The sequence below is a fragment of the Saccostrea echinata genome, unplaced genomic scaffold (assembly GCF_033153115.1).
Source record: "Saccostrea echinata isolate AGI-Se365-2 ecotype Australia unplaced genomic scaffold, CSIRO_AGI_Sech_v1 ptg000033l, whole genome shotgun sequence".
NCBI lineage: Eukaryota > Metazoa > Mollusca > Bivalvia > Ostreida > Ostreidae > Saccostrea > Saccostrea echinata.
Genome location: NW_026889782.1, coordinates 18,604,198 through 18,630,103, shown reverse-complemented (window position 1 = coordinate 18,630,103; position 25,906 = coordinate 18,604,198). Strand labels below are relative to the sequence as shown.

Sequence of the window (25,906 nt, the reverse complement as noted above, 5' to 3'; positions counted from 1 at the left end):
ATGTAGAGGCAAATGAAACACCTCTAGATTTAAGAAGAATTAAACTTGCTTTACAGTATATAATTAAATTAAAAGCAAACACCGATAATCCTGCTCATGACTGTGTTTTTCATCCACAAAATGCACATTTATTTGATAAAAACAAGAAATGCATAAAACCACTTTGTTTTCGATTTACAAATCATATTAGAGATTCTGAACTACCATTGGATATTGTCAAACCTACTACTCTTTCTGAAATACCACCATGGAAATTAATTAAACCAGTAGTTAACAAATCCTTATCCGAACTAAAGAAATCAGAAACAAATCCCCTCATTTTTCAACAGAAATTAGCTGAAATAAAATCTAAACATCCTACAACAGAAATTTACACAGATGGTTCTAAGGACAGAGGTAGGGTTGCTGCCGCTGCAGTGGTCAAAAATGATTTTTTTTCTATTCGACTTCCGAACGAAGCAACAATTTTTACGGCCGAAGCAAAAGCTATACAACTAGCTTTTGAATATATGACAACTTCTAGTGAAAAATCGTTTACAATATTTTCAGACTCGCTCTCATGCTTAGAGTCCATACACAATATGAACACAGATCACCCATACATTTTGGATATATTGACTAAGTTCTATCATCTGACTCAACAAGGTAAAGAAGTTGAATTTTGTTGGATTCCGAGTCATATTGGTATTCCGGGTAATAACAAGGTCGATAGTTCTGCAAAAACTGCTCTTCAATATGAAATCGTTTCTTTTAAAATTCCTTCCACCGATCTAAAGTATTTAGTCAAACTTTATGTAAATTCTCTTTGGCAGATATTTTGGGATTTTTGTGATAATAATAAATTGTATGCAATACAAAACAAAGTTAATCAATCATCTGATTTCGGCCTGAAACGTCAGGACGAAGTCATTATTTCAAGAATACGAATCGGACATTCAAGATTTACCCATTCATATCTTCTAGACAAAGAAAATCAACCTGAATGTGTATCTTGCGAATGTGCAATAACTATACACCATATTCTTTTGGAATGTTCTGATTTTTCGCCTATACGAAAGAGACTTTTTAATAATGTGCGAACAATGCATGATCTTTTTACAAACATTAATCCTTGTACAATTATACAATACTTACAAGAAACTGATTTTTACAACAAGATTTAATGTACATATTTTTTATTAGTATTTTTGTAATTTTCAATTTAACTTTTCATTTTATTTTTAAATTTCATGTCCGTCGGATGGGACGTTAAATGGTGCCCCGTGTCAAGGATTGCAACCCCCTTGGCACGCTAAAGATCGTTTCTCTGGTTTTCGAAAAAGAGTAGGCTCATTGGGGGCCGCCAAAGAAACCCAAAACTTTCAAAACCGTTCCTATATTTAAATTCCTACCGCCGAAATATGGCTGAAATATTGCCGACTCGGCGTAAAACAATAATAATCAATCAATCAATCTTCATTATCAGGCTTTACGGATATATAATGTGACAAAAATTATATCCTTAGAAACTGTATGATTTAGAGTACTCGTGCGTAAAAAAATCAATACTCTGACATCATAAATGACAAAATATGACGTTGTACACACTGTTCATACGGAAAAAAGCTGGGAACGAGGGAACGACATAAATACATGTATCGATCACAGCTTTATGCATAGTAATAGAGGTTCAAATATGAATGGACTGGTTATCCGATTGAAGAGCAAAAATGACGACAAACTGAAAAGGTAGAGCTGGACGTCATACGTGAAGACCACCGATAAGTATTCAAGCAGTTAGGTTTATGATAGGGGTTGGGGAATTGGCTATTAAAAAACTTATTCCTTGATTTATTCTTAACTGTAGTACGAGTGAAATGGATAACTAGGTAGCTAAAAGAAAATTAAATGCAGTATCGAACGTATGCTTCGAACGAATTTTTAAAGACACGATTCCTGGACAAATTAAAAAACTCCACGAGCTACGTTTTGACGTCATCGGTGTTGCGCCGGCTTTTATTTTGAATGATTCGTTTACCAGAGAGAAAAATGTTATTTATACATGTAGAGATATTAGACTGAAATTTCTGTGAATTATTCTAAAAATGTTTATTTTAAATGTATGCCAAATTTTAACTTTATAATATAAGTGAAAAAAAAATTTCTAAAATGTTCGCGTTTTTTCTGGGACAGTCCTCGTATATATATATATATATATATATATATATATATATATATATATATATATATATATATCTTTATCTATATATATATATATATATATATATATATATATATATATATATATATATATATATATATATATATCTCCATGTTTACTCCTTTATACAGTGAATAAGCTCATACGATATTTGTTTTCATATCCACGGTTTTGACGTCACAATGGTTTTGCGTGAATTTGATCAGAGACATATAATAGAGGGACCGTTGACTCATTTTCGCGCCAAATTATCTTCCTGTTTTCGCAGCGCCCCCACCTGGAGGCATAGAAAGACTTCCTGTCATAACAGCTGCTGTGTTGTCTTCACAGCCTTTGGGGTAAATATTGCGAATATATTCTATATTTTATTATATATAGTCTCTACGTTAATTACTATTTACATAAGGTGATATCTTACGTGTATTTTTCCAGCTATAAAGAGAATTAAAAAAAAAAAACGTAGAACTTTAGATGATCAGATGTTGACACGGAAGTCATGGTCACATCGATACAATATAATTGAGTTGAGATTTTGTCTTGTATAAAAGTTGTTTCCTTATATCATCATGATAATTGTAGACTCAGGCCCGTAAGAACCGGTGAACAAGGGGGAAATAATTTTGCCAGTATGCAGACACGTAGTTAAGTATCATTTTTTAAAGAAATTCAGAATGTGTTTTCAAAGCTGCTGTCAGAAAAAAAAATTATTTACCTACCTAGCTACCCAACTTCATATTTTAGGGGCGGGTTAGGGGAAACAAAGATATTTTTACTGATGGCCTGATATACAGTCCCTGAAACGTTCTACTTTCCCACCTGAACGGTGAGCGAACGATGTGTGAACGCTGAACGCAACTTGGTGAACGATATGTGAACGGTGAGCGAACGCAGAACGCGAACGGAGCGCAAACGCGAGCGCAAATTGAACGGTGAACGCAAGATGAACGATTTATTCGGAATGCCTCTAATCTTTTCCTGGCATTGAAACTATTCTATTGTATTCTAATGCCTGGAGCTAAAAAATAAATAATAAATAAACAAATCAATGAAAATTGTCCTAAGAAAGACGATACATACACATTAAGTAAAATTATTAATTTAAGTTTCTTACAATATTTTCTGCACATATGTATGATGTTTAAATTCAACTTTTTAATAACACGATTTTTATCGCTGTAAAACATTAATTGTTACCGAACGCTGTAGTATAAAAGATAAAATTTATCTAGTTGTAAATTAAATATGTTTATTCTTATTTGATATATAAAACCATTACAAATAATGTGGATTTTAGAAGACAAAACTACGGACTTATAGCATGAATCACAACGGTTGTAACAACCATACATATATTTCCGTGCCAAGGCGATTCCGCCTAAAATAATGAAAAATTTTACAAAGGTTTGTGGACGTATTGCATAAATACACGTATTTTAAAATTTTAATGCAAAAACATATTTATGTGTCATTTTATTTTCTATGATGATTTATTGAGCAGACTTCTACATGTATTTGTAGACATTTCCCGGCCATGATTGTACTCGGACAAGATGATACGAAGAGGCATTCATATTATTTGTTACAAATTAAATTTTCACAACTTGATATTTAAGTAATATGCTGTCATAGTTTTTATTAAACAGACAAATAAGAGAGAGAGAGATTCGGTTTTAACCCCCCTCCCCCTCTTATCTCAAATGTTTGTACCTATATCAAACAAAAATAAATATATCAGGCGTGAAGGTAACCATTTTTTATCAACAAATCCATTTCTTTGACAGTCATAATCGGTTTTTTTCCTGCTTCAAGTTCACACAAAGTCCACGTGCTTGACCTCTCAATCAAAATCATTCGACAATGTGCAGGTGTGAAAGTGTCACACCAAAGGCAAAGTGTTAGCATTTCCAAGAAGTTTTAACATTTTTTTCTTATAATTTCTAGCTCTGATTCCAACATTTCTTTAAAAAAAAAAATAAATGAATAAAATACATTGGGCGTAAACACTTGGGATGATTAAGCTGTTTAAATTTGAAAACATACTTCCTGCCAATTTAAAATATCACCGCCGGCACATGTATATTCTGAACTACTATTGTTTAATGACTTTGTTTAGATGCATGTTTGTTTTGAGACTGAAATTTTTGTGCTACAAAACACATTAACTTCTTTTTAAATGTTAATTAAAATATACTGGAAATACTTACTAGGTAACCGATTTAGGGGAAAGGGGGGGGGGGGCTTAATCATATCGAATGGCAAACATATAAAGTTACGGTGAAAAATATCATTACTGAAGAATCACCTTGGATATATTATAATGTTATCGTGTTATAAAGGCATCTCTCTCTCTCTAATTAAAGACTTTATATATTTAAAGTAGAAAAAAATTCTGTAATGTATTACATTTTAAACAAATATTTTTTAAACCACACTATCAGTTTAATTCTCTCTTAAGATATTTAATTAGCTGGATATCCGCAATACGTTTATAATTCTCAGAACTAGTTCTAACATGTATTTCTGTATTATTTGGGAAAAAAATGTGTTAGAAATGAATTTTTTCGTATTTTTGCTGCAGTTGGTAAATTTATTGACTTGGATTATTGTCTATCCATTGACGACTTGTCGTCTTTAACATAACAACAAAATGTTGCAGTGCTTGAAGTGTCTGTATATTGCCCGTATTTAAATTTAATTTTTCAGCATCGTTCTACATAGGTACATACTTATAACAAGATTTATTTTCCAGATAAATTCAATAAATAACCTACAGCTAAGTTAGAATAATAAAAATAAATATTATAGATATTTTTTTCCCATGAAATAATAATTCTTTTAACACGATATGTTAATTATTAAATTAAAAAAACCTGTAAATCCTTACTTACAAAAAGATTAGTCCTTTCAATTCGGAGTTCCGAATGACAATAAAGACTGAACGATACGTGGACGCTGAACGCAAAGTGAACGAACGAAGAGCGAACGCTGAACGCTTTGTGAACGGTGAACGCGAGCGCACGGTGAACGCTGAACTCAAAACTGTGAACGGAGAGCGAACGGAAAAATGGGAACATAGAACGTTTCAGGGACTGTACATGTAAATAAAGTATTCATTAAATCTTACTTTGGCTCAGTAAATGTTAAGAATGCTTGAATTAATCAATATCAATGAATATACTGTAAATTTCAATTTATTTCATTTTTAATTTGAATGTAGATCTAACAGAAGGTCAGTCTTCCTGCAAGTAAGTACTACATAAGAAGTCTAAGGTGTGCAATGAATAGAGCTAGGCTCCTAAAACTATTAGCATTACTTAAGTTGCATAGACCGCGTGCACTGTGATGGGGTTTTCTTGATCAGCATCATTTAGTTGTTTTTTCCCTTAAAGACAGAGATTTTTTACCGGGTGGTTAATTCCAGGTGAGGGAGGGGCTTATTTTGTACAGGTGTGAATGCCATGAGGGCTAGCAGTATACCGTGGTCGTTTGTCTTCCAATCCCTATACACAGGAAGTGATTTAATACACAGTAGAATACCCAAGAAGTCAAACTTTACCTGTGTTGGGAATACTTGGGATTTTGAGATGATTTTAAATTAGAAATAAAAAGTCGTAAATAAAGTTTAATCTCAATAATTTTTATTAATTTGTAATTGAATGTGTGTCAAAGCATCCCCACCCATTAAAAAAAAATTATTATTTAAAGTATTTGTTGAGCTTTGAAAAAAAAGTTATACCTATTTTTGATATATGTTATCATAATGAATATCATAATTATTTCAAATATTAATGGTGTGTGTATATCAAAATATATTATCAAGCTAAAAATTCCATAGAAATACATCTTCTCTATTGTTTATACCACGTGTGGTAAATATCAAAGGATCAAAGTCACCACGAGTGCCAAACAAGGTGTACAGGGTATACACAGGAACTAGTAAGTAAATGTCAATCAAGTTCTAGCACCCAATGATGTACCTTAATGCACGTGATTGACAAGGGTACACAGACCAGGTATTTTTGAAGGCGGTGCTAAAATCTCTGCCTTTAATTGACTTTTTTTTTGTTTACAAAATGGCACTTGTAACAATATTTAAAAAATGCAGTAAATGATGCAATGTATGAGTTGCTCGATTAGATTACAAGTCACAATCTATGCTTGGTTTCAGGATGGTGTATTTTGTGTTTTTAGGTATGTTATAATAAAAAAAAATATAACAATATATTTTATATACAGCATTATGATATTTTTAAACAGGGCTAATTTCAGCATTTTTTTTTTTATTTTAATTTTAATGAATGTATACATATATAACATATTCCATGGCCGTAGGAACCGCCCCCCCCCCCCTCGCGGAAATCAGAACATCATTTTTCATTCGGAATTAAAGTACCCAACTTAAAGTGAAAAGTCTAGAGACGTCCCGAATGAGTCAGCGGTCCCTCTGTTATATGTCTCTGATTTGATGAAGTCAAATATTTTGGATTTACTTATATGAAACTGTGGAAAACATGAAATACCTATATGTATGTGTAAAACATGTGATAAAAAAATAATCTTCCATGGTATTTGGTTGGATATGATTTTTTATCAAATCCATGCGAAGGCTCGGGAAATGAAATCCAACCACAAATCATAGATCATATATATATATATATATATATATATATATATATATATATATATATATATAAAGCCACAAGTCCATAAACCATGATCCAGGGGTTAAAAATTATTCAGGTGCCGTAACAAAAGTTTAGTAGTTATTTTTGAAGAAAACACATACCTTGGACACCTACGGAAGCCGGTAGGTGCCAGGTAGAAAAAAAATTATCTGGCGGCCGCCAGATACAATATTTTTCTACATGGCACCTACCGGCTTCGGCAGACACAGATCACTTCGAGCAAATATATTTCGAACAGCATTTAAAAATACCTTGGACGCATACGGAAGCCGGTAGGTGCAGAAAAACAAAATATTTTATCTGGCGGCCGCCAGAAACTTATCCGACGGCCGCCATAAATTTATCTGTCGGCCGCCAGATAAAATATTTTTCTACCTGGCACTTACCGGCTTCCGCAGACACCAGATCACTTTGAGCAAATATATTTTGAACAGCATTTAAAAAAAATGAGGCATGATAAAGCATAAACGCATCTTCCTACGGTAATAAGTAGGACTGTGATTCAGGCATTTTTTCCCAATATTAGGTGATGTTCCTAGTAGCACTGGTGTTGTACAGTGGATTCGTATTGACAAGTGTGAGCGATCCTTCCTATTCACGTGTTGTTGCTAGAGCAATGGAGTATTCCGTGTATATATGGGGATTTGGAGATTTTATCGCAGAGTATCGTCCACTTGTGGTTAGTATAACTTCTTTGCACTTGTATTAAATGCATTTTTATGGTTTACCTGTTTAAGCAAGAAATTGGAAATTATGCAAAAAGACAAGATTTATTAAAGTTAAACGGAACATTTCTTTTCATTTTAAGTGGCGTGCTGTAAGAGATTTTCTCAAATGTAGCAATAGAGTTCATGTTTAATAGCGGTATATGATTTTATAAAAGAAGCCACATCGAAGAATAGTTTTTTAAATATACTTTACCAGTATACACAAGTACACAAATATACACACAAGTACTCTGAAGGTAAAATTAAAAAGATGCTGGATTTATTCATTGACAACATTTATGTATTCTTTGGAGATCATGTATTCAAACAAACTGTTGGAATCCTGACGGGCACTAATTGTGCTCCTCTATGACATGTAGCTGACATGTTTTTATATTCCTACGAAGCAGAATTAATTCAAAAGCGTCCACATGAGAAGAAGATAACACTTGTCGTGGCCTTCAACTCGGCATTCGGATATATAGATGATATTTTAACAAAAAACTACTTCCGTTTATACGTCGACTCGATTTACCCCAGTTAACTTGAAATAAATGACACCACAGAGTCTGTCATATCTGCTCCATATTTGTATGTTTTATGACAAAGTCTAACTACCAACTAAATTGTTTGACAAACGAGACGACTTCAGCTTTTCCATTGTCAACTCTCCTTATTCATATAGGAATATTCCGATATCACCTGCATGTGGTGTTTATCTCTCAATTTATTCGCTACTCAAGAGCATGCTGTGAGTATGAACAATTTTTAATTGAGACAGGCTGCTCACACATTAGTTGGTATTACTGGGATTTGATTAATGTAAGTATTTCGTAAATTTTACTGTCGTTTTAATGACTTAAATAGCAAATTTAACTTATCACTGGGTTGTACAAGGGTTGTCCCAGAAAAACGCAAACTTTTTAAATATTTCATAAACAACCTTACAAAAATTATTCAATTTTGGCATAATGTTGGAAAAGGATATTTTTGTCATTTTGATTAAATAATATAAGGATTCAATGTCATATGCATTTATTAACAACATTAAAAGGGTGTTAAATATAGGTGGTCGGCGCAGGACAATTTCCTGACTTTCAAAATAGCCGTGTTTCGAGTTCTGCCGGAACGCCGTTTTTATTCCGTGTTTAGTCACGTCGCATCAAAAATGTTCTCCTCAACGTTACTTCCGGTAATATTCAATAACTTGTTTATATTGAAAACTTTTATCTTTTATCCTTAACTCTGTTACTGTCATGCAAATTTCCTTTAAGTTGGAAGCATGGAATTGTCTAGAAAATTTATTTGCACACACCACTTTTGTTGTCCGGGTAGAAAAACTCGACCAGACGTCAATTGCAGAAGATCTACAGGTGCGACTGAGCAAAGGTACGGAAATCAAATGGTTTATTGAAAGTAGAGCCAACCATATTGGATGATAATTTTAAAATAATGGAAAACTTAAGAAGTTACTTGTACTATGATGCATGTATCTTTAAACGAAATGCAATTCGAAAGTGTTACACGGGAGGAGGGGCTGGGGTGGGGTGGGGGCTAAGATTTCACTTCTATTTTTAAGAAATAAATAATTAATGCAGAGTTGAACAAAATAAAATTAAAAACATCTATTTTAGTTGCAATTAATTTAATAAATGAGGACATTGACACACCAGAGATGTTTGTCCTTATGTTATTTCCCAGACAGCTCCAGTTCTTAACTAGTTGTAAATGAATTTTAGGGAACTCCACACAGAAACACTGACAAATTTAAATGATAGAGTTAAAGCATAACTATATATTATATACATGAAACTTGACTGTGTCCATTACAAATATCATTGAGATAAGTCATACTAGATCTTTTAAGGAAAACTATTGCAAAAATGTTTCAAATTATGATTTGTATAAAAATGGGCATTTTTTTTTATCTGATCAGTATAGTACATATAGCTTTACACTGCTTCCAGGAAAGTATATTCCCTGACAAAAAGAAGTATAGAAAAGAACACTAAAATTCTACCATAGTTAATGAAAAAGCTCTGCATACAGGATGTTGCTGGAGTACCACATGACAGATAATATATATGATAATATGTATACCTGCTAATGAAACATGAATGTCTGCTGTATAAAATCCTCATAATGTAATGTATATACTCTTTTTTTTATTACCAAGTTGTTTGTTTATTTATTCCTTAAAGCTGAACACGCTTCGTAAAAAGAATCTGTCCGCCATATTCGGTTGGACTCTAGCTATATCTGAGGGTCCCTATATATAGAGCCGCTCACTTGGCCACTGTTCAGTGTAATCAATTGTCACCGGTGTAGACGAACATACGCTATACAGCACTTGGTAGCGACAAAAATAACTGTGTGCTTCTTCTAATGCAGGAGAGTAAGATACCAAAGAGATTTACAACAGTTGCACAGATCAGTGCAGTATACAAACAAACACAAATACACGTCAGTAACTGCAATAAATTGTAAACAAAGATAATGCAAGATAACCAGCACGAACACGGGTCGCCATTCCACGCCGATACCCGTGACAATAAAGCAGTCAGGTGTAACGAATGCGAAGAGTATACCCTGGTGCTAATATCTTAGATAGTAATATCGAAAATGGCGTATGCCTATTTACGAGTCGTGTTCAGCTTTAAGCCATATGGCTTATCAGATTACATAATCAGAATACAACATTACAAATACAGAATGTATAGCACGGAAGAAATATACATATCTAAAATATCTACATATACTTGTTTTAACATACGATTGTTTGTATACAATATTTCCAACCAAACATTCAAAAAAATCCTTAGTTTACAGATGTAAATCTCTAAGTGCTTCTGCTTTTTGGAGGAATTTCCCTATATTATTTAGTTCACTCACATTTTCAGTTGACAATAATTGTAAAAGTTTATACATACTAGGTCTATACCAATAATACTTTTTAATATACAATTTCCTGTACTCATGATAAAGTGAGCATTTTAATATAAAATGGTACTCATCTTCAACCTCCATTTGACAACAAAAACATAATCTATTCTCCCTAGGAATATTAGTCAATCTTCCCTTATCAATCATTAATAAATGTGCACTTAGTCTATATTTTGTAATCAATTGAATATACTTGGTTGGAATAGGTTTCATTAAGTAGGATTGCATACACAGCTTATTTGTTAAATATCTATACACAGAACACTTTGATGACGAAGAAAGCCTCACATTTTTGTTGGAAACGGTCAGTTAATCTTTGTTTAAAAATTTTTAAAAATATATTTTTGTTTGTAATATTTTGACAATACCAAATTTCTCCAAACCCTAATGAAAATAATAAATATTTTACATTAAGTAACCAATTATATTTTGTACAAGAACTTGTCTCACTACTTTCAAGCATATCTTGGTAAATACTTTTCAATATACAATTTTCTGACTCCAATAATTTTAACCAAAACTTTATAATACGAATTTTCCTTTGAATAAAAAGAGGTAAGCGACCAAGTTCATTATAGATCATCAATGACGAGGTATTTTTTCTCACTTTCAACATAATTTTGAGATATTCTAAATGTATTTTCTCTATAGCATCACCTTTGTGGAATCCCCATATTTCACTTGCATAATTCAATATAATACTTACATAAGTATCAAACAAAGATAAACAAGTAACAAAGTTAAAATGCACATTTTTCATAGACTTCAAAGGTTTAAACATACATTTCCTGCCTTGAGTAGCCAATTTTACCTGAGATTTATGATAATACTTTGTATTCTCAGTGTTTGAGTAAATTGCTATGGACTAGACAGTAAATATACAAGACAGTATCCATACCTTTAATTTGTTTTAATTTGATGATATAAAATGAAGTAGTTAATTATTGTACTAAATTTTATATAGAGTACACATATTTTAAGCAAGATTATTTAGGCTGATGCCCATTTTTATGTTCTAGAGAGAAGAGCTTTATTAAGTCCTGCCAATCAGAAGCTTGCTGTGTATCTTAAATCTTAAAACTTACTGTGCACTCCTCGACCGTGTCAACAAAGATATGATTTTTTAGCTTATCATAGAAAAAAATATTGGACTGCCGTTAAACATGCAAATCAAACTGCAAAAACAGTTGGACATACTTTAAGGTGGTCTTAGTATCTGAATGAAACAATTTTAAATACATTGAAAAACTGTTTTGTATGTTGCTAAATGTGTTTGTTTTTTTTTCAATAAAACGTTCTAAACCTATTAAGAAAAAAATATTTTCAAAATATTAATTATACTTTCACTGTATATCTGTATGTACATGAGATTTTTTTTTAAATTGATAAAACTGCATATTGGTATGTGGCATTACTGCATCATTTAGGGTTATTGAGTGTGTCGCAATTAGGCAGGTTCAGTCGCTTGTAGCCAGATAGATCAGTTGCTAGAGGACCTGACTAGTGATGCAAGTGCCTGGGTTTTGAATGCTGGTCTGGTCCATGAGATTTTTCTTCTTTCCGGTTACAAGTGTATGTAGATGCTTAAATATTACACAGTTGATTTTCTGTGCTGTATCTTGACCATCACTGAGGCAGTACACTCAACTTTAGTTTGAATTCCAGTGTCAAGTTTGATACACTTAATACAAGGTGCATGTATTTCCTCAGTCGTACATCATTGGAGATCTTTGACAATTTTAGTGTCAAGCAGTAGCAAGATATTTTTTTTCAAATGATTTACTGAATTAAAGGATTTCAAATGTTTATATCGATACAGTTTCAGAAACCGAACATGCCCCCCCCCCAACATTCTAGCATTTAAAAACCTTGATCTTGTGCGTGGAATTTAGAATATGAACAAATCATGTGATGATGACTTTTGAGGTGATATACCCAATTGTCAGGCTTTTTACAATGAATTTCCATTTCATCACACATGGGAATAATGTTAAAATAGGTGTAAGAATCGTATATGCATTTAGAACTTTGTGTGTTTATAGAGGACGCAACAATATTATGTAGTCTCATTTTCACCCCCCCCTTTTTTTTTTAACGTTGCTGCACTTCCGCCCATTTGACAATTCACGACAACGCATATTGAAACTACACGTTCTAGAATAAAATACATGTACAGCTTATACAGTAAAATACAACAAATTATTTGTTTAACAGTGTTTTTACTATGAATAATTCATAAATTACATAACGGATACTGATATCGCGTGATACATGTACAAGAACTGGTTTAACTCGGAGAAGAGAACCCTAGATATTTCAAATAAACGTACATTAAAATATATTTCTACTTTCATGGTAAACATTTTATATTACACACATAAATAGACGATTTGGTCATTTCAGGTGTACATAATCTCGATTTCAGACGTAATAAAGTAAACAACCCGACTCGAATGTAAACTGGAAGTAACCATGTGGAACATTTTCCAAAAATCACGTGATCGGCGTGACTAAACGGGGAATAAAAACGGTGTTCCAGCATAACTCGAAACACGGCTATTGGCATTGCAGCAATATTTTTCTTTATTACCAGGCTATACGGAAATACAATTTGACACAAATTATATATCCTCAGCAACTTTATGATCTAGAGTACTACCATCTAGTCGTGTGTAAGAAATCAATACTCTGAAATCATAAATAACAAAACTATGGCGTTATATGCACAAACACTATAAATTAGATATTGCCAAAAATGGCGACGTCGAGTGATAATGCGGCGCAACAAATTATCACTCAGTGTTGTATGGAATGGGATTTGACTCCTGTTCATACAGAAAAAGAGATGGGAACGAGGGAACGACACAAATACATGGCCACAGGTTTATACATAGTAAAAAAGGTTCAAAGACGAATGGACTGGTTATCCGATGGAAGAAGCGTTTGGTAGACCATCAAATATGACAAGCTGAAAAGGCTAGAGCTGGAAGTCATACGTGGAGACCACCACTAAGTATTCGGGCAGTTAGGTATATAATCGGGGTTGGATATTGTCAATGAATGAAATTTTTGGAGATAACGAACAGTATTCAAGCTCAAAAGTCCATTAAACAATACAAAATTTGGAGCAGAGCATATACAGACCTCTGAAACATCAGAGGTGGGATCAGGTGCCTTAGAGGAGTGAGCATCTCCTGCTGAGCGGTCACACATATTAAAAGAATGTATTCCTTGATATTGATCTTAACTGTAGAACTTGTGAAATGGATAACTCGGTAACTAAACAAGAGGTCCTAGGGCCTTAACGGTCACCTGAGTATAATTCAACAATTTAGAGGAACCATAGAGTATAAAATAAACTGATGAAATTTTGTTACCCTAAAGCAAGAGAAGTAGGAAGATCAGGATCAACAAAATAATTAGTCTAATATTCAGAATCAATTCATAAATTAAGTTCTTATCTGTCCCCACTTATCACTATCACCATGTAGACTATTAACAAACTTTTAGTGCTCCTGTACTATTTTTAACCCCATACATAACCTTTCAGATTGACCTCTCTTGGTCTTTGAAGAACATTTAATAAGTTATTTTTGTCTCATTTTTATTTATCTATTATTTACAGGTCTACCTGATCTTTAAAACTAGAAAGTACTTTTAGTATTATTCAATAAAAAATCATGCATAATTATCTCATTCTATTAACCTTTCAAATATATTATTTACAGTGATTAATAATCAAAGGTGAATGGAAAGGGGGAATAACTTCTCTCAGTAAAATACAAATTAATAAAGCCCTGTCCAGGTCCAGAATCCCTAATCAAATGGTTCAGATGTTCAAAAATCAGGTAAAAATACCCTTGCTTATTAAAACTCTTACTCAGTTTGCCCCAGATATGCCCAGAAGCAGAGAAGAATTTCACAGGTACAATGCATTTTCCTTTATCATCATAAGTATGCACTTCAAGAATTAACACATTTCCACTATATTATCAACCCCCCGCCCCGTTATGCCAGAACCCCTGTTCCTGGGACCACAAGGTTTTAAAAAAAATTGTTAGAAGCCTCCTTGTTCATCATAACTATGCAATTTGTTCATCTGCTCAACACTCAGGAGCAGACAGGATTAATTAATGGAGTTATGCATTTTCAGCATATTATTATCAATAGAGCCCCACCCTTACACCAGAACATCTGACCCAGGGGCCATGAAACTCACAATTCTGGAAGAAGCAGTCTTGCTTATCATAACTATACACTTAGTTTCTTTGCTTTATAACCAGAAGCAGAAAAGAATATTTTCAAAGATATGCTTTTCCACTATATAATCAATAGAGCCCACCCCCTTCTACCAGAACCCCCAACCCTGGGGCCATATATTTTACAATTTTGAAGAGGCATTCTTTCCTATCATAATCATGCACTAATTTTGTGTAATTAATCTCCAGGGGCGGAGAAGATTTTCAAAGAATTAATGTATTTTCACTATATAATTGATAGAGCTCCACTCTAACCCAGAGGCCATGAAATTCAAGATTTTGGAAGAAGCATCCTTGCTCATCATAACAGTGTACTCAGTTAGTTTGTTAAATACCAAGGAGCAGAGAAGAGGATTTTCAAAGAATTAATGCATTTTCACTATATAATCAATAGAGCCCCGCCCTAACACCAGAACCCCTGACCCAGGGGCTATGAAATTCACAATTTTGGAAGAGACACACCTGCTCATCATAACTCTGCATTTAGTTTGTTGAATACCCATGGGCAGAGGAGAAGATATTTAAGGGATGATGCATTATTATCACTATATAGTCAACAGAGCCCCACCCTAGGACCAGGACCCCTGACGCAGGGGCAATGAATTTCACAATTTAGGTTGAGGGTTCAATGCTTATTACAATCATTCCAACAGTTTAACTGCTTGATGTCCAGGAGTAAAGAAGAAGATTTCTAAAGATTGCATTAATTTTCATGGTTTTGGCCCAACCCCTCAGGCCCAAGAAGGGCAGGGGCCATGAATTTCACAATGTCTGTTCCCTTCACCCATATATGCTATATGCCAAAATTGGTTGAAATTGGTTTACTGGTTCCAGAGAAAAAGTTGAAACTATTCAAAAGTTTACGAACGGCGCACGACGACGGACGAAGAGAGATAGCAATAGGTCACCTGAGTAACTCAGGTGACCTAAAAAATGAACTTTCGAATTTATGCTTCGAACGAATTTTTGAAGACGCACGATTTCTAAATTCCACGAGCTATGTTTGACGTCGTCGCTGTTGCGCCTGCACCTTTTGAATGATCCGTTTACCAAAGAGAAAAATGTTATTTAAAGAGATATATTACTGAAGTTTCGGTGAATTATTCAGATAATGTTGATTTTAATGCATGCCAATTTATAACTTTATAATAATAGTGAAAAAAAAATATTGAAAATGTTCGCGTTTATCTGGGACAACCCTCGTATTTTGCTTAACTTGTTTCATACCAATTGTTAGACCTTTTTTCGTACTAAATCTGACTACGGAGTGTTCCTTGTACTTGATCAATACATAAGGCTCATGGCAGATATGACCGGTTAACAGGGGATCCTTTCTCCTCCCAGGCACCTGATGCTACCTCTGGAATTTCCAGGGGTCCGTGTTTATGACCTGTTCACGGATTTGTATTGTTTGAAGTTTTTTTTATGAGATCGAGTAATGCTTTTTATCCTTACCCTTTTTTCATTAATTCAGAAGCGAAAAAAATTTGGATATATAATATAACCATTATGTATTTGTTCAAATTGACAAAGTGAGAAATGACAAAAAATTCATGGATTCTATAACCACTTTGTACTGGTTCCAGCTAACAAAGCATGTAACAATTTAGTATTTGCTTGAATACATTTTACATGTACAAGTAATAGCTTTTTCAAAATCTTGCCTGACTATGTCATTAATATCTACAGAACATAATTATAAACAAGGCAAGGAATTAATTTCTCCGTACATTTTTTTTGGGGGGGGGGGGGTATTTCATTATCTTCCTTTTTAGGACTTTATACAAAACATCATGATTTTTTTTTTACCTTATCTTCTTGGTGTTTCCCTAAGTCGACAAAAATAAGTAGCAACTGTTCCGTCGCAAAGCGGTCGGCACTTTGAAGAGAAAGTTGCGGGTCTTTCGGATGAGACCTTAAAAACCGAGGCCCCGTGTCACGGTAGGCGTTGGCACGATAAAGAACCCCCACTTCTCAATCGTTCCGAGTGCCGAGTAAAGGTCTAAATTTGAAACCCTTCACCGGTATATGGTGACGTCTCTATACGAGTTAAAAATTCGAGAACGGGACGTAAAACAACATTCAATCAATCAATCAATCTTGGCTACTCATCAGAAGAATGATACTTATTGGGAAGTGAGCATTGAAATAAGATATTTATTGTTTCTCGAGAAAGTATTATAAATAACTAATTAAAATGAAGTAAGGAAGGAAAACAAATAAATGTTATTTATTTATATTAGGATTCTGTCGCTGTGTTTGTTTGTTGTTAAACGTCCCTCTCGAGAATTTTTCACTCATATGGAGACCAGGGATGGGTAATGGAAAAAAGTAATTGTAATTGACTGTAATTAATTACATTTTTCAAAGTAATTGGAAGTAATTTGTAATTGACCATTTTTTCAATTACTTGTTATTGGATATGATTAATTACATTGAAAAAATACCCTGTAATTTTTATTACTTTCAATTACATTTCAATTACTTTATATAATACATATTATGTGTATTAAATAGGAAAATATTTCCAACACAGTCACATTTTACAGTTTAATAATTTAATTTGTTCAAAGCCCTTCTGTTTTTCAAAATCTCTAACTTTTTCTTCATATCTCAGTAAATTAATTTGATATATTGGCTTATTTATAAAAATATTAGTTTGTTTTATAATTATAATGCACATAAAGAATTAATACTTAGTCTAGATCTAGTTTGATGTTTATCAAAAATTTTGTTTTACCTCTCATTGGTATAGACATGGACACATTTAAATTTTTGTTGCTTGATTATCAAAATTATCAAATTGATTATTTAAAAAAAGAAGAAAATAATGTAGTGTGGTATGAGTGTCTGCAGGTGCGACTTAACTTGATACCGTGTGTGATGCGCATGTGCGAGTTGTCGTTTGGTCTGAAGAATTGAATGGTGGTGTACTAGCTGTAGTAGTGAGGGAGAGATCATTCATTACAAATCTGTAAAAAATGTGCGTCCAAATTAAATACTGATAATTACAATCGTTGTCAGTAATGCATATGAGCATATGATACTTCAATAAAATGTGTCATTAAGACCTGCATTTTGCCCATTCAACTCCCAGCTGTAAATTGTTATCAAAACAACCCTCCAAATAATAATTTTATACCATGCTTTGTTTAAATTCAAAGATATGACCAATAGAGGTGATTCATTAAATACTATTAAGAATGCTCTACTATTTATATACTTCAGAAAAGAAATAAATATTGAATCACTATTTTAACATTTAAACAGATCTATTTTAACATTTAAACAGATCTTTATATACATGTATGCATTTGGTATCTGAAATCTATTTTAAACTTCTACGAGAATTTTGGAATTAGCATCAACAAGGTATGATTTACCTGGGCCCATTCTTTTTATCCACGAAATGTCTAGTTTAAAAAAAGATGCATGAATAACTAATCAACAAGTTTCGTGTCCATACGCCCCCTTGTGCCCCATTCCGTTTTATTTTAGAATAGCTAACGAAATTAACAGTCTTTTCAAATGCTTATTTTACCTTGTGCTTTTTAAAACACGTTTTTCTAATATTTATACTATTATAAAACTTTCTTTTAGTCCCAAATCCTGGTCCAATGTCAAAGTCTGTGATAACGAACGAATGCTTAATGGATAAATTAATGATTTTCTTAGTTTTCTTATACATCTTTTTGAATGCTTCTTATCCCATTAATGGTTCATCTCTGTGCAAACGACGGTTAGACTCTGACTGAGATAAAGTAAAGTTTTAAAGTAAACTATTATTGTAATTTGTAACAGTATCGTGTCTCATGATAAACACAATACTGAAGTATCATGAAAGAGTGTTTATCAATTTTGAATCAAAAACGATAAAATGTTGATATAAATTTGAATATATCTTCAGAAACTCCTGAAATTCATTCCACGACGAAAGTTCCGAAGATTTTTCTTCAAGTTAAAGCTGCAGCTTAATGACTTCTGGAATGCGATAGACCTTCTCTCCTACATTTGTCTTGCAATTGCGTTAACTGTCCGACATGCGGGGTACTATGAAAATCTGACATATTCCAGAAGAATATTTGCAGTATCTTTGTTGATAATGTATCTTAGATTCCTCCAAGCTTTTATGATGATTCGTACATTTGGAGCAACTCTAATCATGATTAAAGAAATGGTATGTATATATTAGAATGACTTATAAATGATGTATTCTAAATTTTTTGCCCACTATTTTATTTTGGAAGGCTTTTGTATCATTTAAAAGACATTTCAGTATTGTTTTTAAATATCCCACTCCTACAGTGAAAATATGCATAAATATCTTTCAATTTCACACACACACAAATGGAAGTAAAATCTGAAATACCAGATTTGCATATCGCTTGGAGGCATGCAAAAGAGCATTGATAACAGTTTTGATACAGACACACTGACTAAAGTCTGTTAATGAACTCTTTAACAAGATGTTCAAGGACTCAATGCTCACCTGTGTCTATATTACCCTGCCTTTATGCCCCCGTATCGACGATTCGGAGTATATAGTTTTTGCCCTGTCCGTCCGTCTGTCTGTCGGTTTGTCCGCAAAAACTTTAACTTTGCCCATAACTTTTAATAGGTTGGAGCTATAACTTTCATATTTCACATGTGTATTCCTTGTGACAAGACTTTTCTTTGAGTACCATCATTTTTACCTTGACCTTGGAGTTTGACCAACTTTTGCAAAATTTTATGAGGCTTTAACCTTGGCCATAACTTTTGAACAAGTGGTGCTTGGGATTTAAAACTTCACATGTCTATTTCTTGTGGCAAGACTTTCCTTTAGATACCAAGAATTTTGACCTTGACCTTGGAGTTTGACCTGCTTTTGACAAATTTTAACCTTGGTTAACTTTTGAATAGTTGGTGCTAGGGCTTTCATATTTAACAAGTCTATTCCTTCTGACAAAACCTTCCTTTAGATGCCAATCACTTTGACCTTGACCGAGGAGTTTGACCTACTTTCGAAAAACTTTAACCTTGGCCATAAATTTTGAATGGTTGGTGCTAGGATTTTCATATTTCACATTTGTTATCCTTGTTACAAGACCTTCCTTTGGATACCAACCACTTTGACCCTTTGACCTTGGAGTTTTACCTACTTTTGAAAAAACTTTTATAGTGGCCATACCTTTTAAACGTTTGGTGCTTCGGCTTTCATACTTCACATGTACATTACTTGGGACAAGACTTTCCTTTGGATACCTACAATTTTGGCATTGACCTTGGAGTTTGACCTCTTAAAAATACTTTAACCTCAGCCATAACATGTGAACATTTGGTTCTAGGGCTTTCACGTTTCACGAACATGTGTATCACTTTTGACAAGACCTTCCCTTGGGGCCCTACTTTACTTTGACCTTGACGTTTTACTTACTTTTAAAAAACTTTAACCTTCGCCATAAATTTTGAACAGTTGGAGCTAGGGCTTTCAAATGTCACAGGTATATTCCTCGAGACAAGACCTTTCTTTGGGTACCAACATTTCCGATCTCTTGTCCTTGAGTTTGACTTGCATTTTAGAAACTTTAAACTTCGCCATAAGCTGCCATACGGGGGCATCAGTGTTTCACAAACACATATTGTTTCATGATATTTTCCCCTTAACATTCCTTTAGTAAAAATTTGATTCCCTGTTGTGCCTGACCCTACCACGTGTGTTGGTTTGAACAAACTTGAATTTAAACTTTCTAACGATACTTCCATATTCATATGAATGAACTTGAGAAGATTTGTTAAAATTTTCTCATATATTTTTAATGTGGCTCTACCCAAGCCTGAGGGTTATGATTTGAACAACATAAATCTATACTACCTACAAATGCTTCCCTATATAAATGACTAATCATGGCTCTGTTCTACAGATCTGAAAAGATGATTTTAATCCCTGGCTTTCACATTCTCTCTGTGTGTAACACTTTTGATTTCTGATGATATTTCAATAAGCCTTTGAGCATAGATTGGGCAATTTTCTCGTTATGTTAACAGACTTGCAAGATGTTGTTTCATCAAATTTATATGAAAACCTTACCAAGCTGGCTTAAAGATTTCACATGTCCTTATATCTATGCATTAAATACTATCTAGAAAAAGAAATAATTGGTGTAGACTCAAATGACGAAGAATAATGTTGAAAAATACAAACCAGATTAACTTATCACAATGACGTTAATGTCCTATTCAAGATCAGATTTGAACTTACACATCTCATAAAAAATGGTATTAATGAATCTAAATTCAAAGTGCATATTAATATTGTATATGACTTAGGTTTTATTACACCGTGTATGTTGTGAAAACACCACTCCCGATTTTTTTTTTTTTTTTTTTTTGAATCAGAATGTCCTGTCCTTTAAAATGTGTTCCATACCGCAACACACCTATTTTCTGCACTTATGATACACTCATGAACCATATTTGCATATTTCCCGCCAATGTAACTTTTGATGTCATGAGTGGATCATATGTAATACGTTCTTCATGATGGCTGCCAGTGAAAACAGAAACACTGCATGTAAGTAGCTATTTTCATATGTAGTCAATTAAACTTATCTGTACCGAACATTATTTTCTCCGTGAATGTGAGTATTAAGCTCCAAACAACCAGCAGTTATATTATTAAATATTTAACAAGCTACTTAATTTATACAAATTCCTTATGTTCGGACAAAAGATTTAAAAACATTCTGGGCCAATGCAAAAAATTTCAATACGATCACATTCCGTTTTGGAATATCAGTAACAACAGCGGTACGGAGCTCTGTGTGACGGTACGGAAATTCTATGAATAAAATACTTTAAATTGACTTAAAAGGTTTCTAAGTTAAAAAAAAAAATCAAACTCATTAAATTTGAATGATTTCTTCTTTTAATAGAATGACATGGATTTGCTGAAAAAAGAAATTTTGAAAACTGAAAAAGAAATAATCCTTTTTGATAAACATCATGAAGAAACCTTAAACTTAGTGCAGTGGCACATGTTAGAATTCTACAAAAGACAGAGACAAGGTGGATAAACACACAGAGCTCTGACTACTTACTTTTTAAAGATAAATTAGAACTTTTGAAGAAAGCATGATTTTTTTTGTAAAGATGGGGAAGACAGCAGCAGAGAGGGCAAGGGAATACAGGGCGCGGTTAAAATCGGATCCGAATAAGCATGCAGAATATCTAGAAAAAGAAATATTAAGATATCGGAAGAGGAAAGAAAAGGGGAGCGCCCGTCCATTAAGAGCCTTAGTGAGAGGGCTGCTAGGAAACTGGGCAGAAAATGGAAGGAGGAATAAAAAAAAAAAACAAACAGAAAACAGCAAAAACTCCAAATTTTTGACGTCACCTGTGTCCCCTACGCAGGGTAATACACAAAGAGGAAGGAAGAAGACGAAGCATGAACGACTTAAAATTTATAGAAAAAATAAAAAGCTAGAAGAGGGATTAAGAAAAGCAAAGAAAGAAGTTCATAAATATAGGAAAAGGTGGCAACGATTGTCAAAAATAAAACAAAACAAAATCAAAAACAAACCTGTTCACAAATGAACAGTTCAAGAACTGAACTAAAAAAGATCTTTAAATTTTTTTTACTATACCTAACAATGTTAGAAAGAAATTGTTAATTGACAGTGTGGTCATTTAAGAAATAAGAAGAATGATGGATGAAAAGCGTTTGTTATCTAATATTGTCTCCGACAAAATAATCAAAAAGGATCGCATTATGTCCGTTTCCGGATCAAGATTGGGTGTGTCGGCATGGAGGCACAGACAGTATTCCAGAAATGAGAGAGCAATCAAAAGTAGAAAGGGGCCGATAATAGCATAAGAAGTCAAATAGAATGTTGTTCAGTTTTTTGAAGAAGATATCAATAGCAAATGGATGCCAGGAAAAAAGGATACAGTAACAAAGTGTAAAAAAGAAGATGCAGAAAAGATTACTTTGCGACTCTCTGAAATGTCTATCTTAACTGAAAATGTCATATTAGTCATTTTGTAGATTAAGACCGTTTTACATTGTTCAACACAAATGTTCAGGACGGGACACATGTCCATGTAAATTACACGAAAACATGAAGTATATGTCAATAGGTTTGGCAGAGAATGGCATAATTGAGACATGTGACTTGATAAAGTTGTGTGCAAGAGTCTGTTGTAGCACAGGTGAAAAGCAGTGTAGGTATGGTGAATGCAAGATTGTAAAGGTAGAGAAATGGAGTTTCCTAATGATATGGAAGAAAGCGCAAATTCACAGAAAGTTGTTCCAAAATGATTGAACAAAACAGAAGAGCGGAAAATAGAGAAACCAAATGGTGAATTCCAAAGCATCAATGTTCAGGTAACTGTTAAGGAAAAAAGAAATACTTACATTACATCAGTTAATGCAGGAAACAAACAGTCTGTTGAAAAGAAAATTTTGTAGACAGGTATTTAACGTAAGTCATCAATACACTGTAGTCAAAGAAATGAAATCAGTATTATCTGAAACGGAATGCATGGTTCATGTTGATTTTTCTGAAAATTATGCCAGTAAGTTGGCATAGGAGGTACAGGGCATGTACTTTGGAGCATCAAGACAGCAAGTTTTTCTGCATACAGGCATGGTTTATACACAAATGGAAGCAAGGCCAATCTGTACTTTATCACCAAGCATATGCCAAGACGCTGCAGCGATTTGGGCACATCTAGACCCAGTTCTTCATCAATTGAAACAGAACTATCCAGCAATGGCTACAATTCACTTTTTAAGCGATGTTCCAACAACGCAGTATAGATCCAAGCACAGGCCTTTGGATCGCTAAAATCCTACTTGAATGGGATGTTGAATGGGACTCTTCTGGGATGTATAAGAAAGACCAAAAAAAGGTACCTTACAAAGGGTACCCACTTTCGCTAATAAAATACCTTTAAATCGAATGCTCTAAAATTTACTTTTTATTCATATCTATTTATATATAATCAATCTACATTACTACCAAAGTTCATTCCGAAATTCTGCATACTTCCTGAGATATGCTGAAATAAATTCCAGAGTTGACCTACTTTTTTTTTAACTCGACATTAGCTTGGGCTCCTGGTTATTCACATGTGCACAGACGGTGTTTGAACTGCAGCTAATAGCTGCATAGTATTTACACAATCTTTCAACATTTTAAATTTGATTCTTTACTCCAGATCGTAAGATTAAGTCAGTAATAATTCCTTTCGGAAAAAGAAATTGGAAAACGGCTGCTTCAACAACTGCACGTCGCCCGCGTGGCGCAGTGGTTAGAGCGTCTGCTCTAGAGTCGCGAAGTAAGGAGTTGATCCTTACGTCGCGGGTTCGAATCCCACTGTGGGACGTGGAGACCGGTCCTTCGGATGATACCGTATAAACCGAGGTCCCGTATCGCAGTAGGTGCTAGCACGAAAAAGATCCCTTTCTGCTCAATGGCGTAAGTGCCAAGTATAGGACAAAATTTGCAGCTCTCAAGCGACAAGTGGTGGCGTCTCCATATGAGTGAAAAATTCTCGAGAGGGACGTTAAACAACATACAAACAAATCAACAACTGCACAGCCATGTTGTTTATAAATGTAAAATAAACTAAGATTGAACGGAATTTTCCCGGAATGTATAATATACCTTCTGATTTAAAAAAAAAAATTGACCGCTAAAATGTTGGTTGTAACTTTTAGTAACACCATATGATCAAATTAGATAAATTTTTGTGGAGACAGAGTGCAAAATAAACAAATATTTAGAGAGTATAGAATAAATTCCGGGAAAATTTCGACCCGTCGTTCCCGCTATACAATTAATGTAACTATTCAGAGGCCCAAGCTAATGTCGAGTAAAAAAATAAGGTCAATTTGGATTTTATTTTAGCGTATCTCGGGAAGTATATGGAATTTCGGAATGAACTTTGGTAGTAATGTACATTGTTTATATGTGAATAGTTATGAATAGAAAGTAAAGTTTTAGATCATTTGATTTAAAAGTATTTTATTGGCGAAGTGGGTACCCAATGAAATGAGTTCAATACCTTTATTTTTTTTTAACACCCCATATTTTTGTAAGTCGGATTAAAGCGATTTAAAGGCCTGTGGATCCAAGAAGATTTTTTTCCTATTCAAGAAGTAAATCCATTCAAAATATGGCTTTCAGTATGCTACATTGAATTTTACGGAGGATGGACACGGCAAAGGGGCTCCGGATAGTGTTGGGGCTATAGTACAAAGAACAGCTGATAGAATAGTTATGGGAGGGATATATCAAAATGCGATGATCTGTATCGAGAAATTGCTCTTGAGGAGTTCAATGTTCTTTGTATCTTGTAAAACTAAACACTAATCACGACATGGACATGATATTACCAGTCCCTGGGACAATGACACTACATCAGGTGTTGTCAAACGTTAATGAGAACTGGATCAGAACAAGATGTCTTTCATGTTTATGTCAAGCAATTTTTTTTTGCTTTTATCCTTCAGAACATAAATTTCATGAGATAAGAGAGGAAGAAAATGAACCAGAGCAGTCTAATGATGCTAGCATAAAAAGTAATGTTAAGGTAACAGTAGAACCAGTTTCTCGGAGCAAGATCATGAAGGTCACTGATGGAGATGCTGAACTGATAAGGAAATGGTGTGTCGTGGAATATGATGGAAACCCATATCCAGGTATAATTCTGAATGTAGCTCATGATTCTGTCAAAGTTAAAACAATGCACAGCGTTGGTAAAAATAGGTATATCTGGCCGCTTTGTGAAGATATTATTTGGTACAAGTTCGAGAGTGTTATTTCTTTAACAAGCGAACCAAAAAATGTAACCAAACGGCATGTAGAAATTGTTTGTGCACACTGGCAAGAAATTGTTAAATCATTGGACCTTGATTGATTACAAGTGTGTGAGTTTGTTAGATGATCTAATATGAAACCGTTTGGATGTATAGGTGGGAGATATTGTTAGTTTTAATTATTTTTTAAATTATTAGCATACGTATTGTTCTATTAAATTGTTCGGTAGGAAATTGTTTTGTATTTTGATGTTGTATTCAGTGACAATTCTTTTTATAATAAAATTTGTAATAAATTCTGTATTGCC

The 25,906-nt window shown here is 33.7% G+C and overlaps 1 protein-coding gene across 1 annotated transcript in view; it reads left to right on the top strand.

Annotated features, from left to right (window-relative positions):
- The first annotated feature begins 18,713 nt into the window (after nt 1–18,713).
- The window catches only part of LOC133199025 (transient receptor potential cation channel subfamily M member-like 2), a 35,853-nt gene continuing 28,660 nt past the window's right edge, over nt 18,714–25,906 (top strand). Inside the window, exon 1 of the mRNA XM_061334913.1 lies at nt 18,714–18,971. Within this exon, the coding sequence (XP_061190897.1) occupies nt 18,897–18,971 (75 nt within the window). The 5' untranslated portion in view covers nt 18,714–18,896. The remainder of the gene's footprint in view (nt 18,972–25,906) is intronic.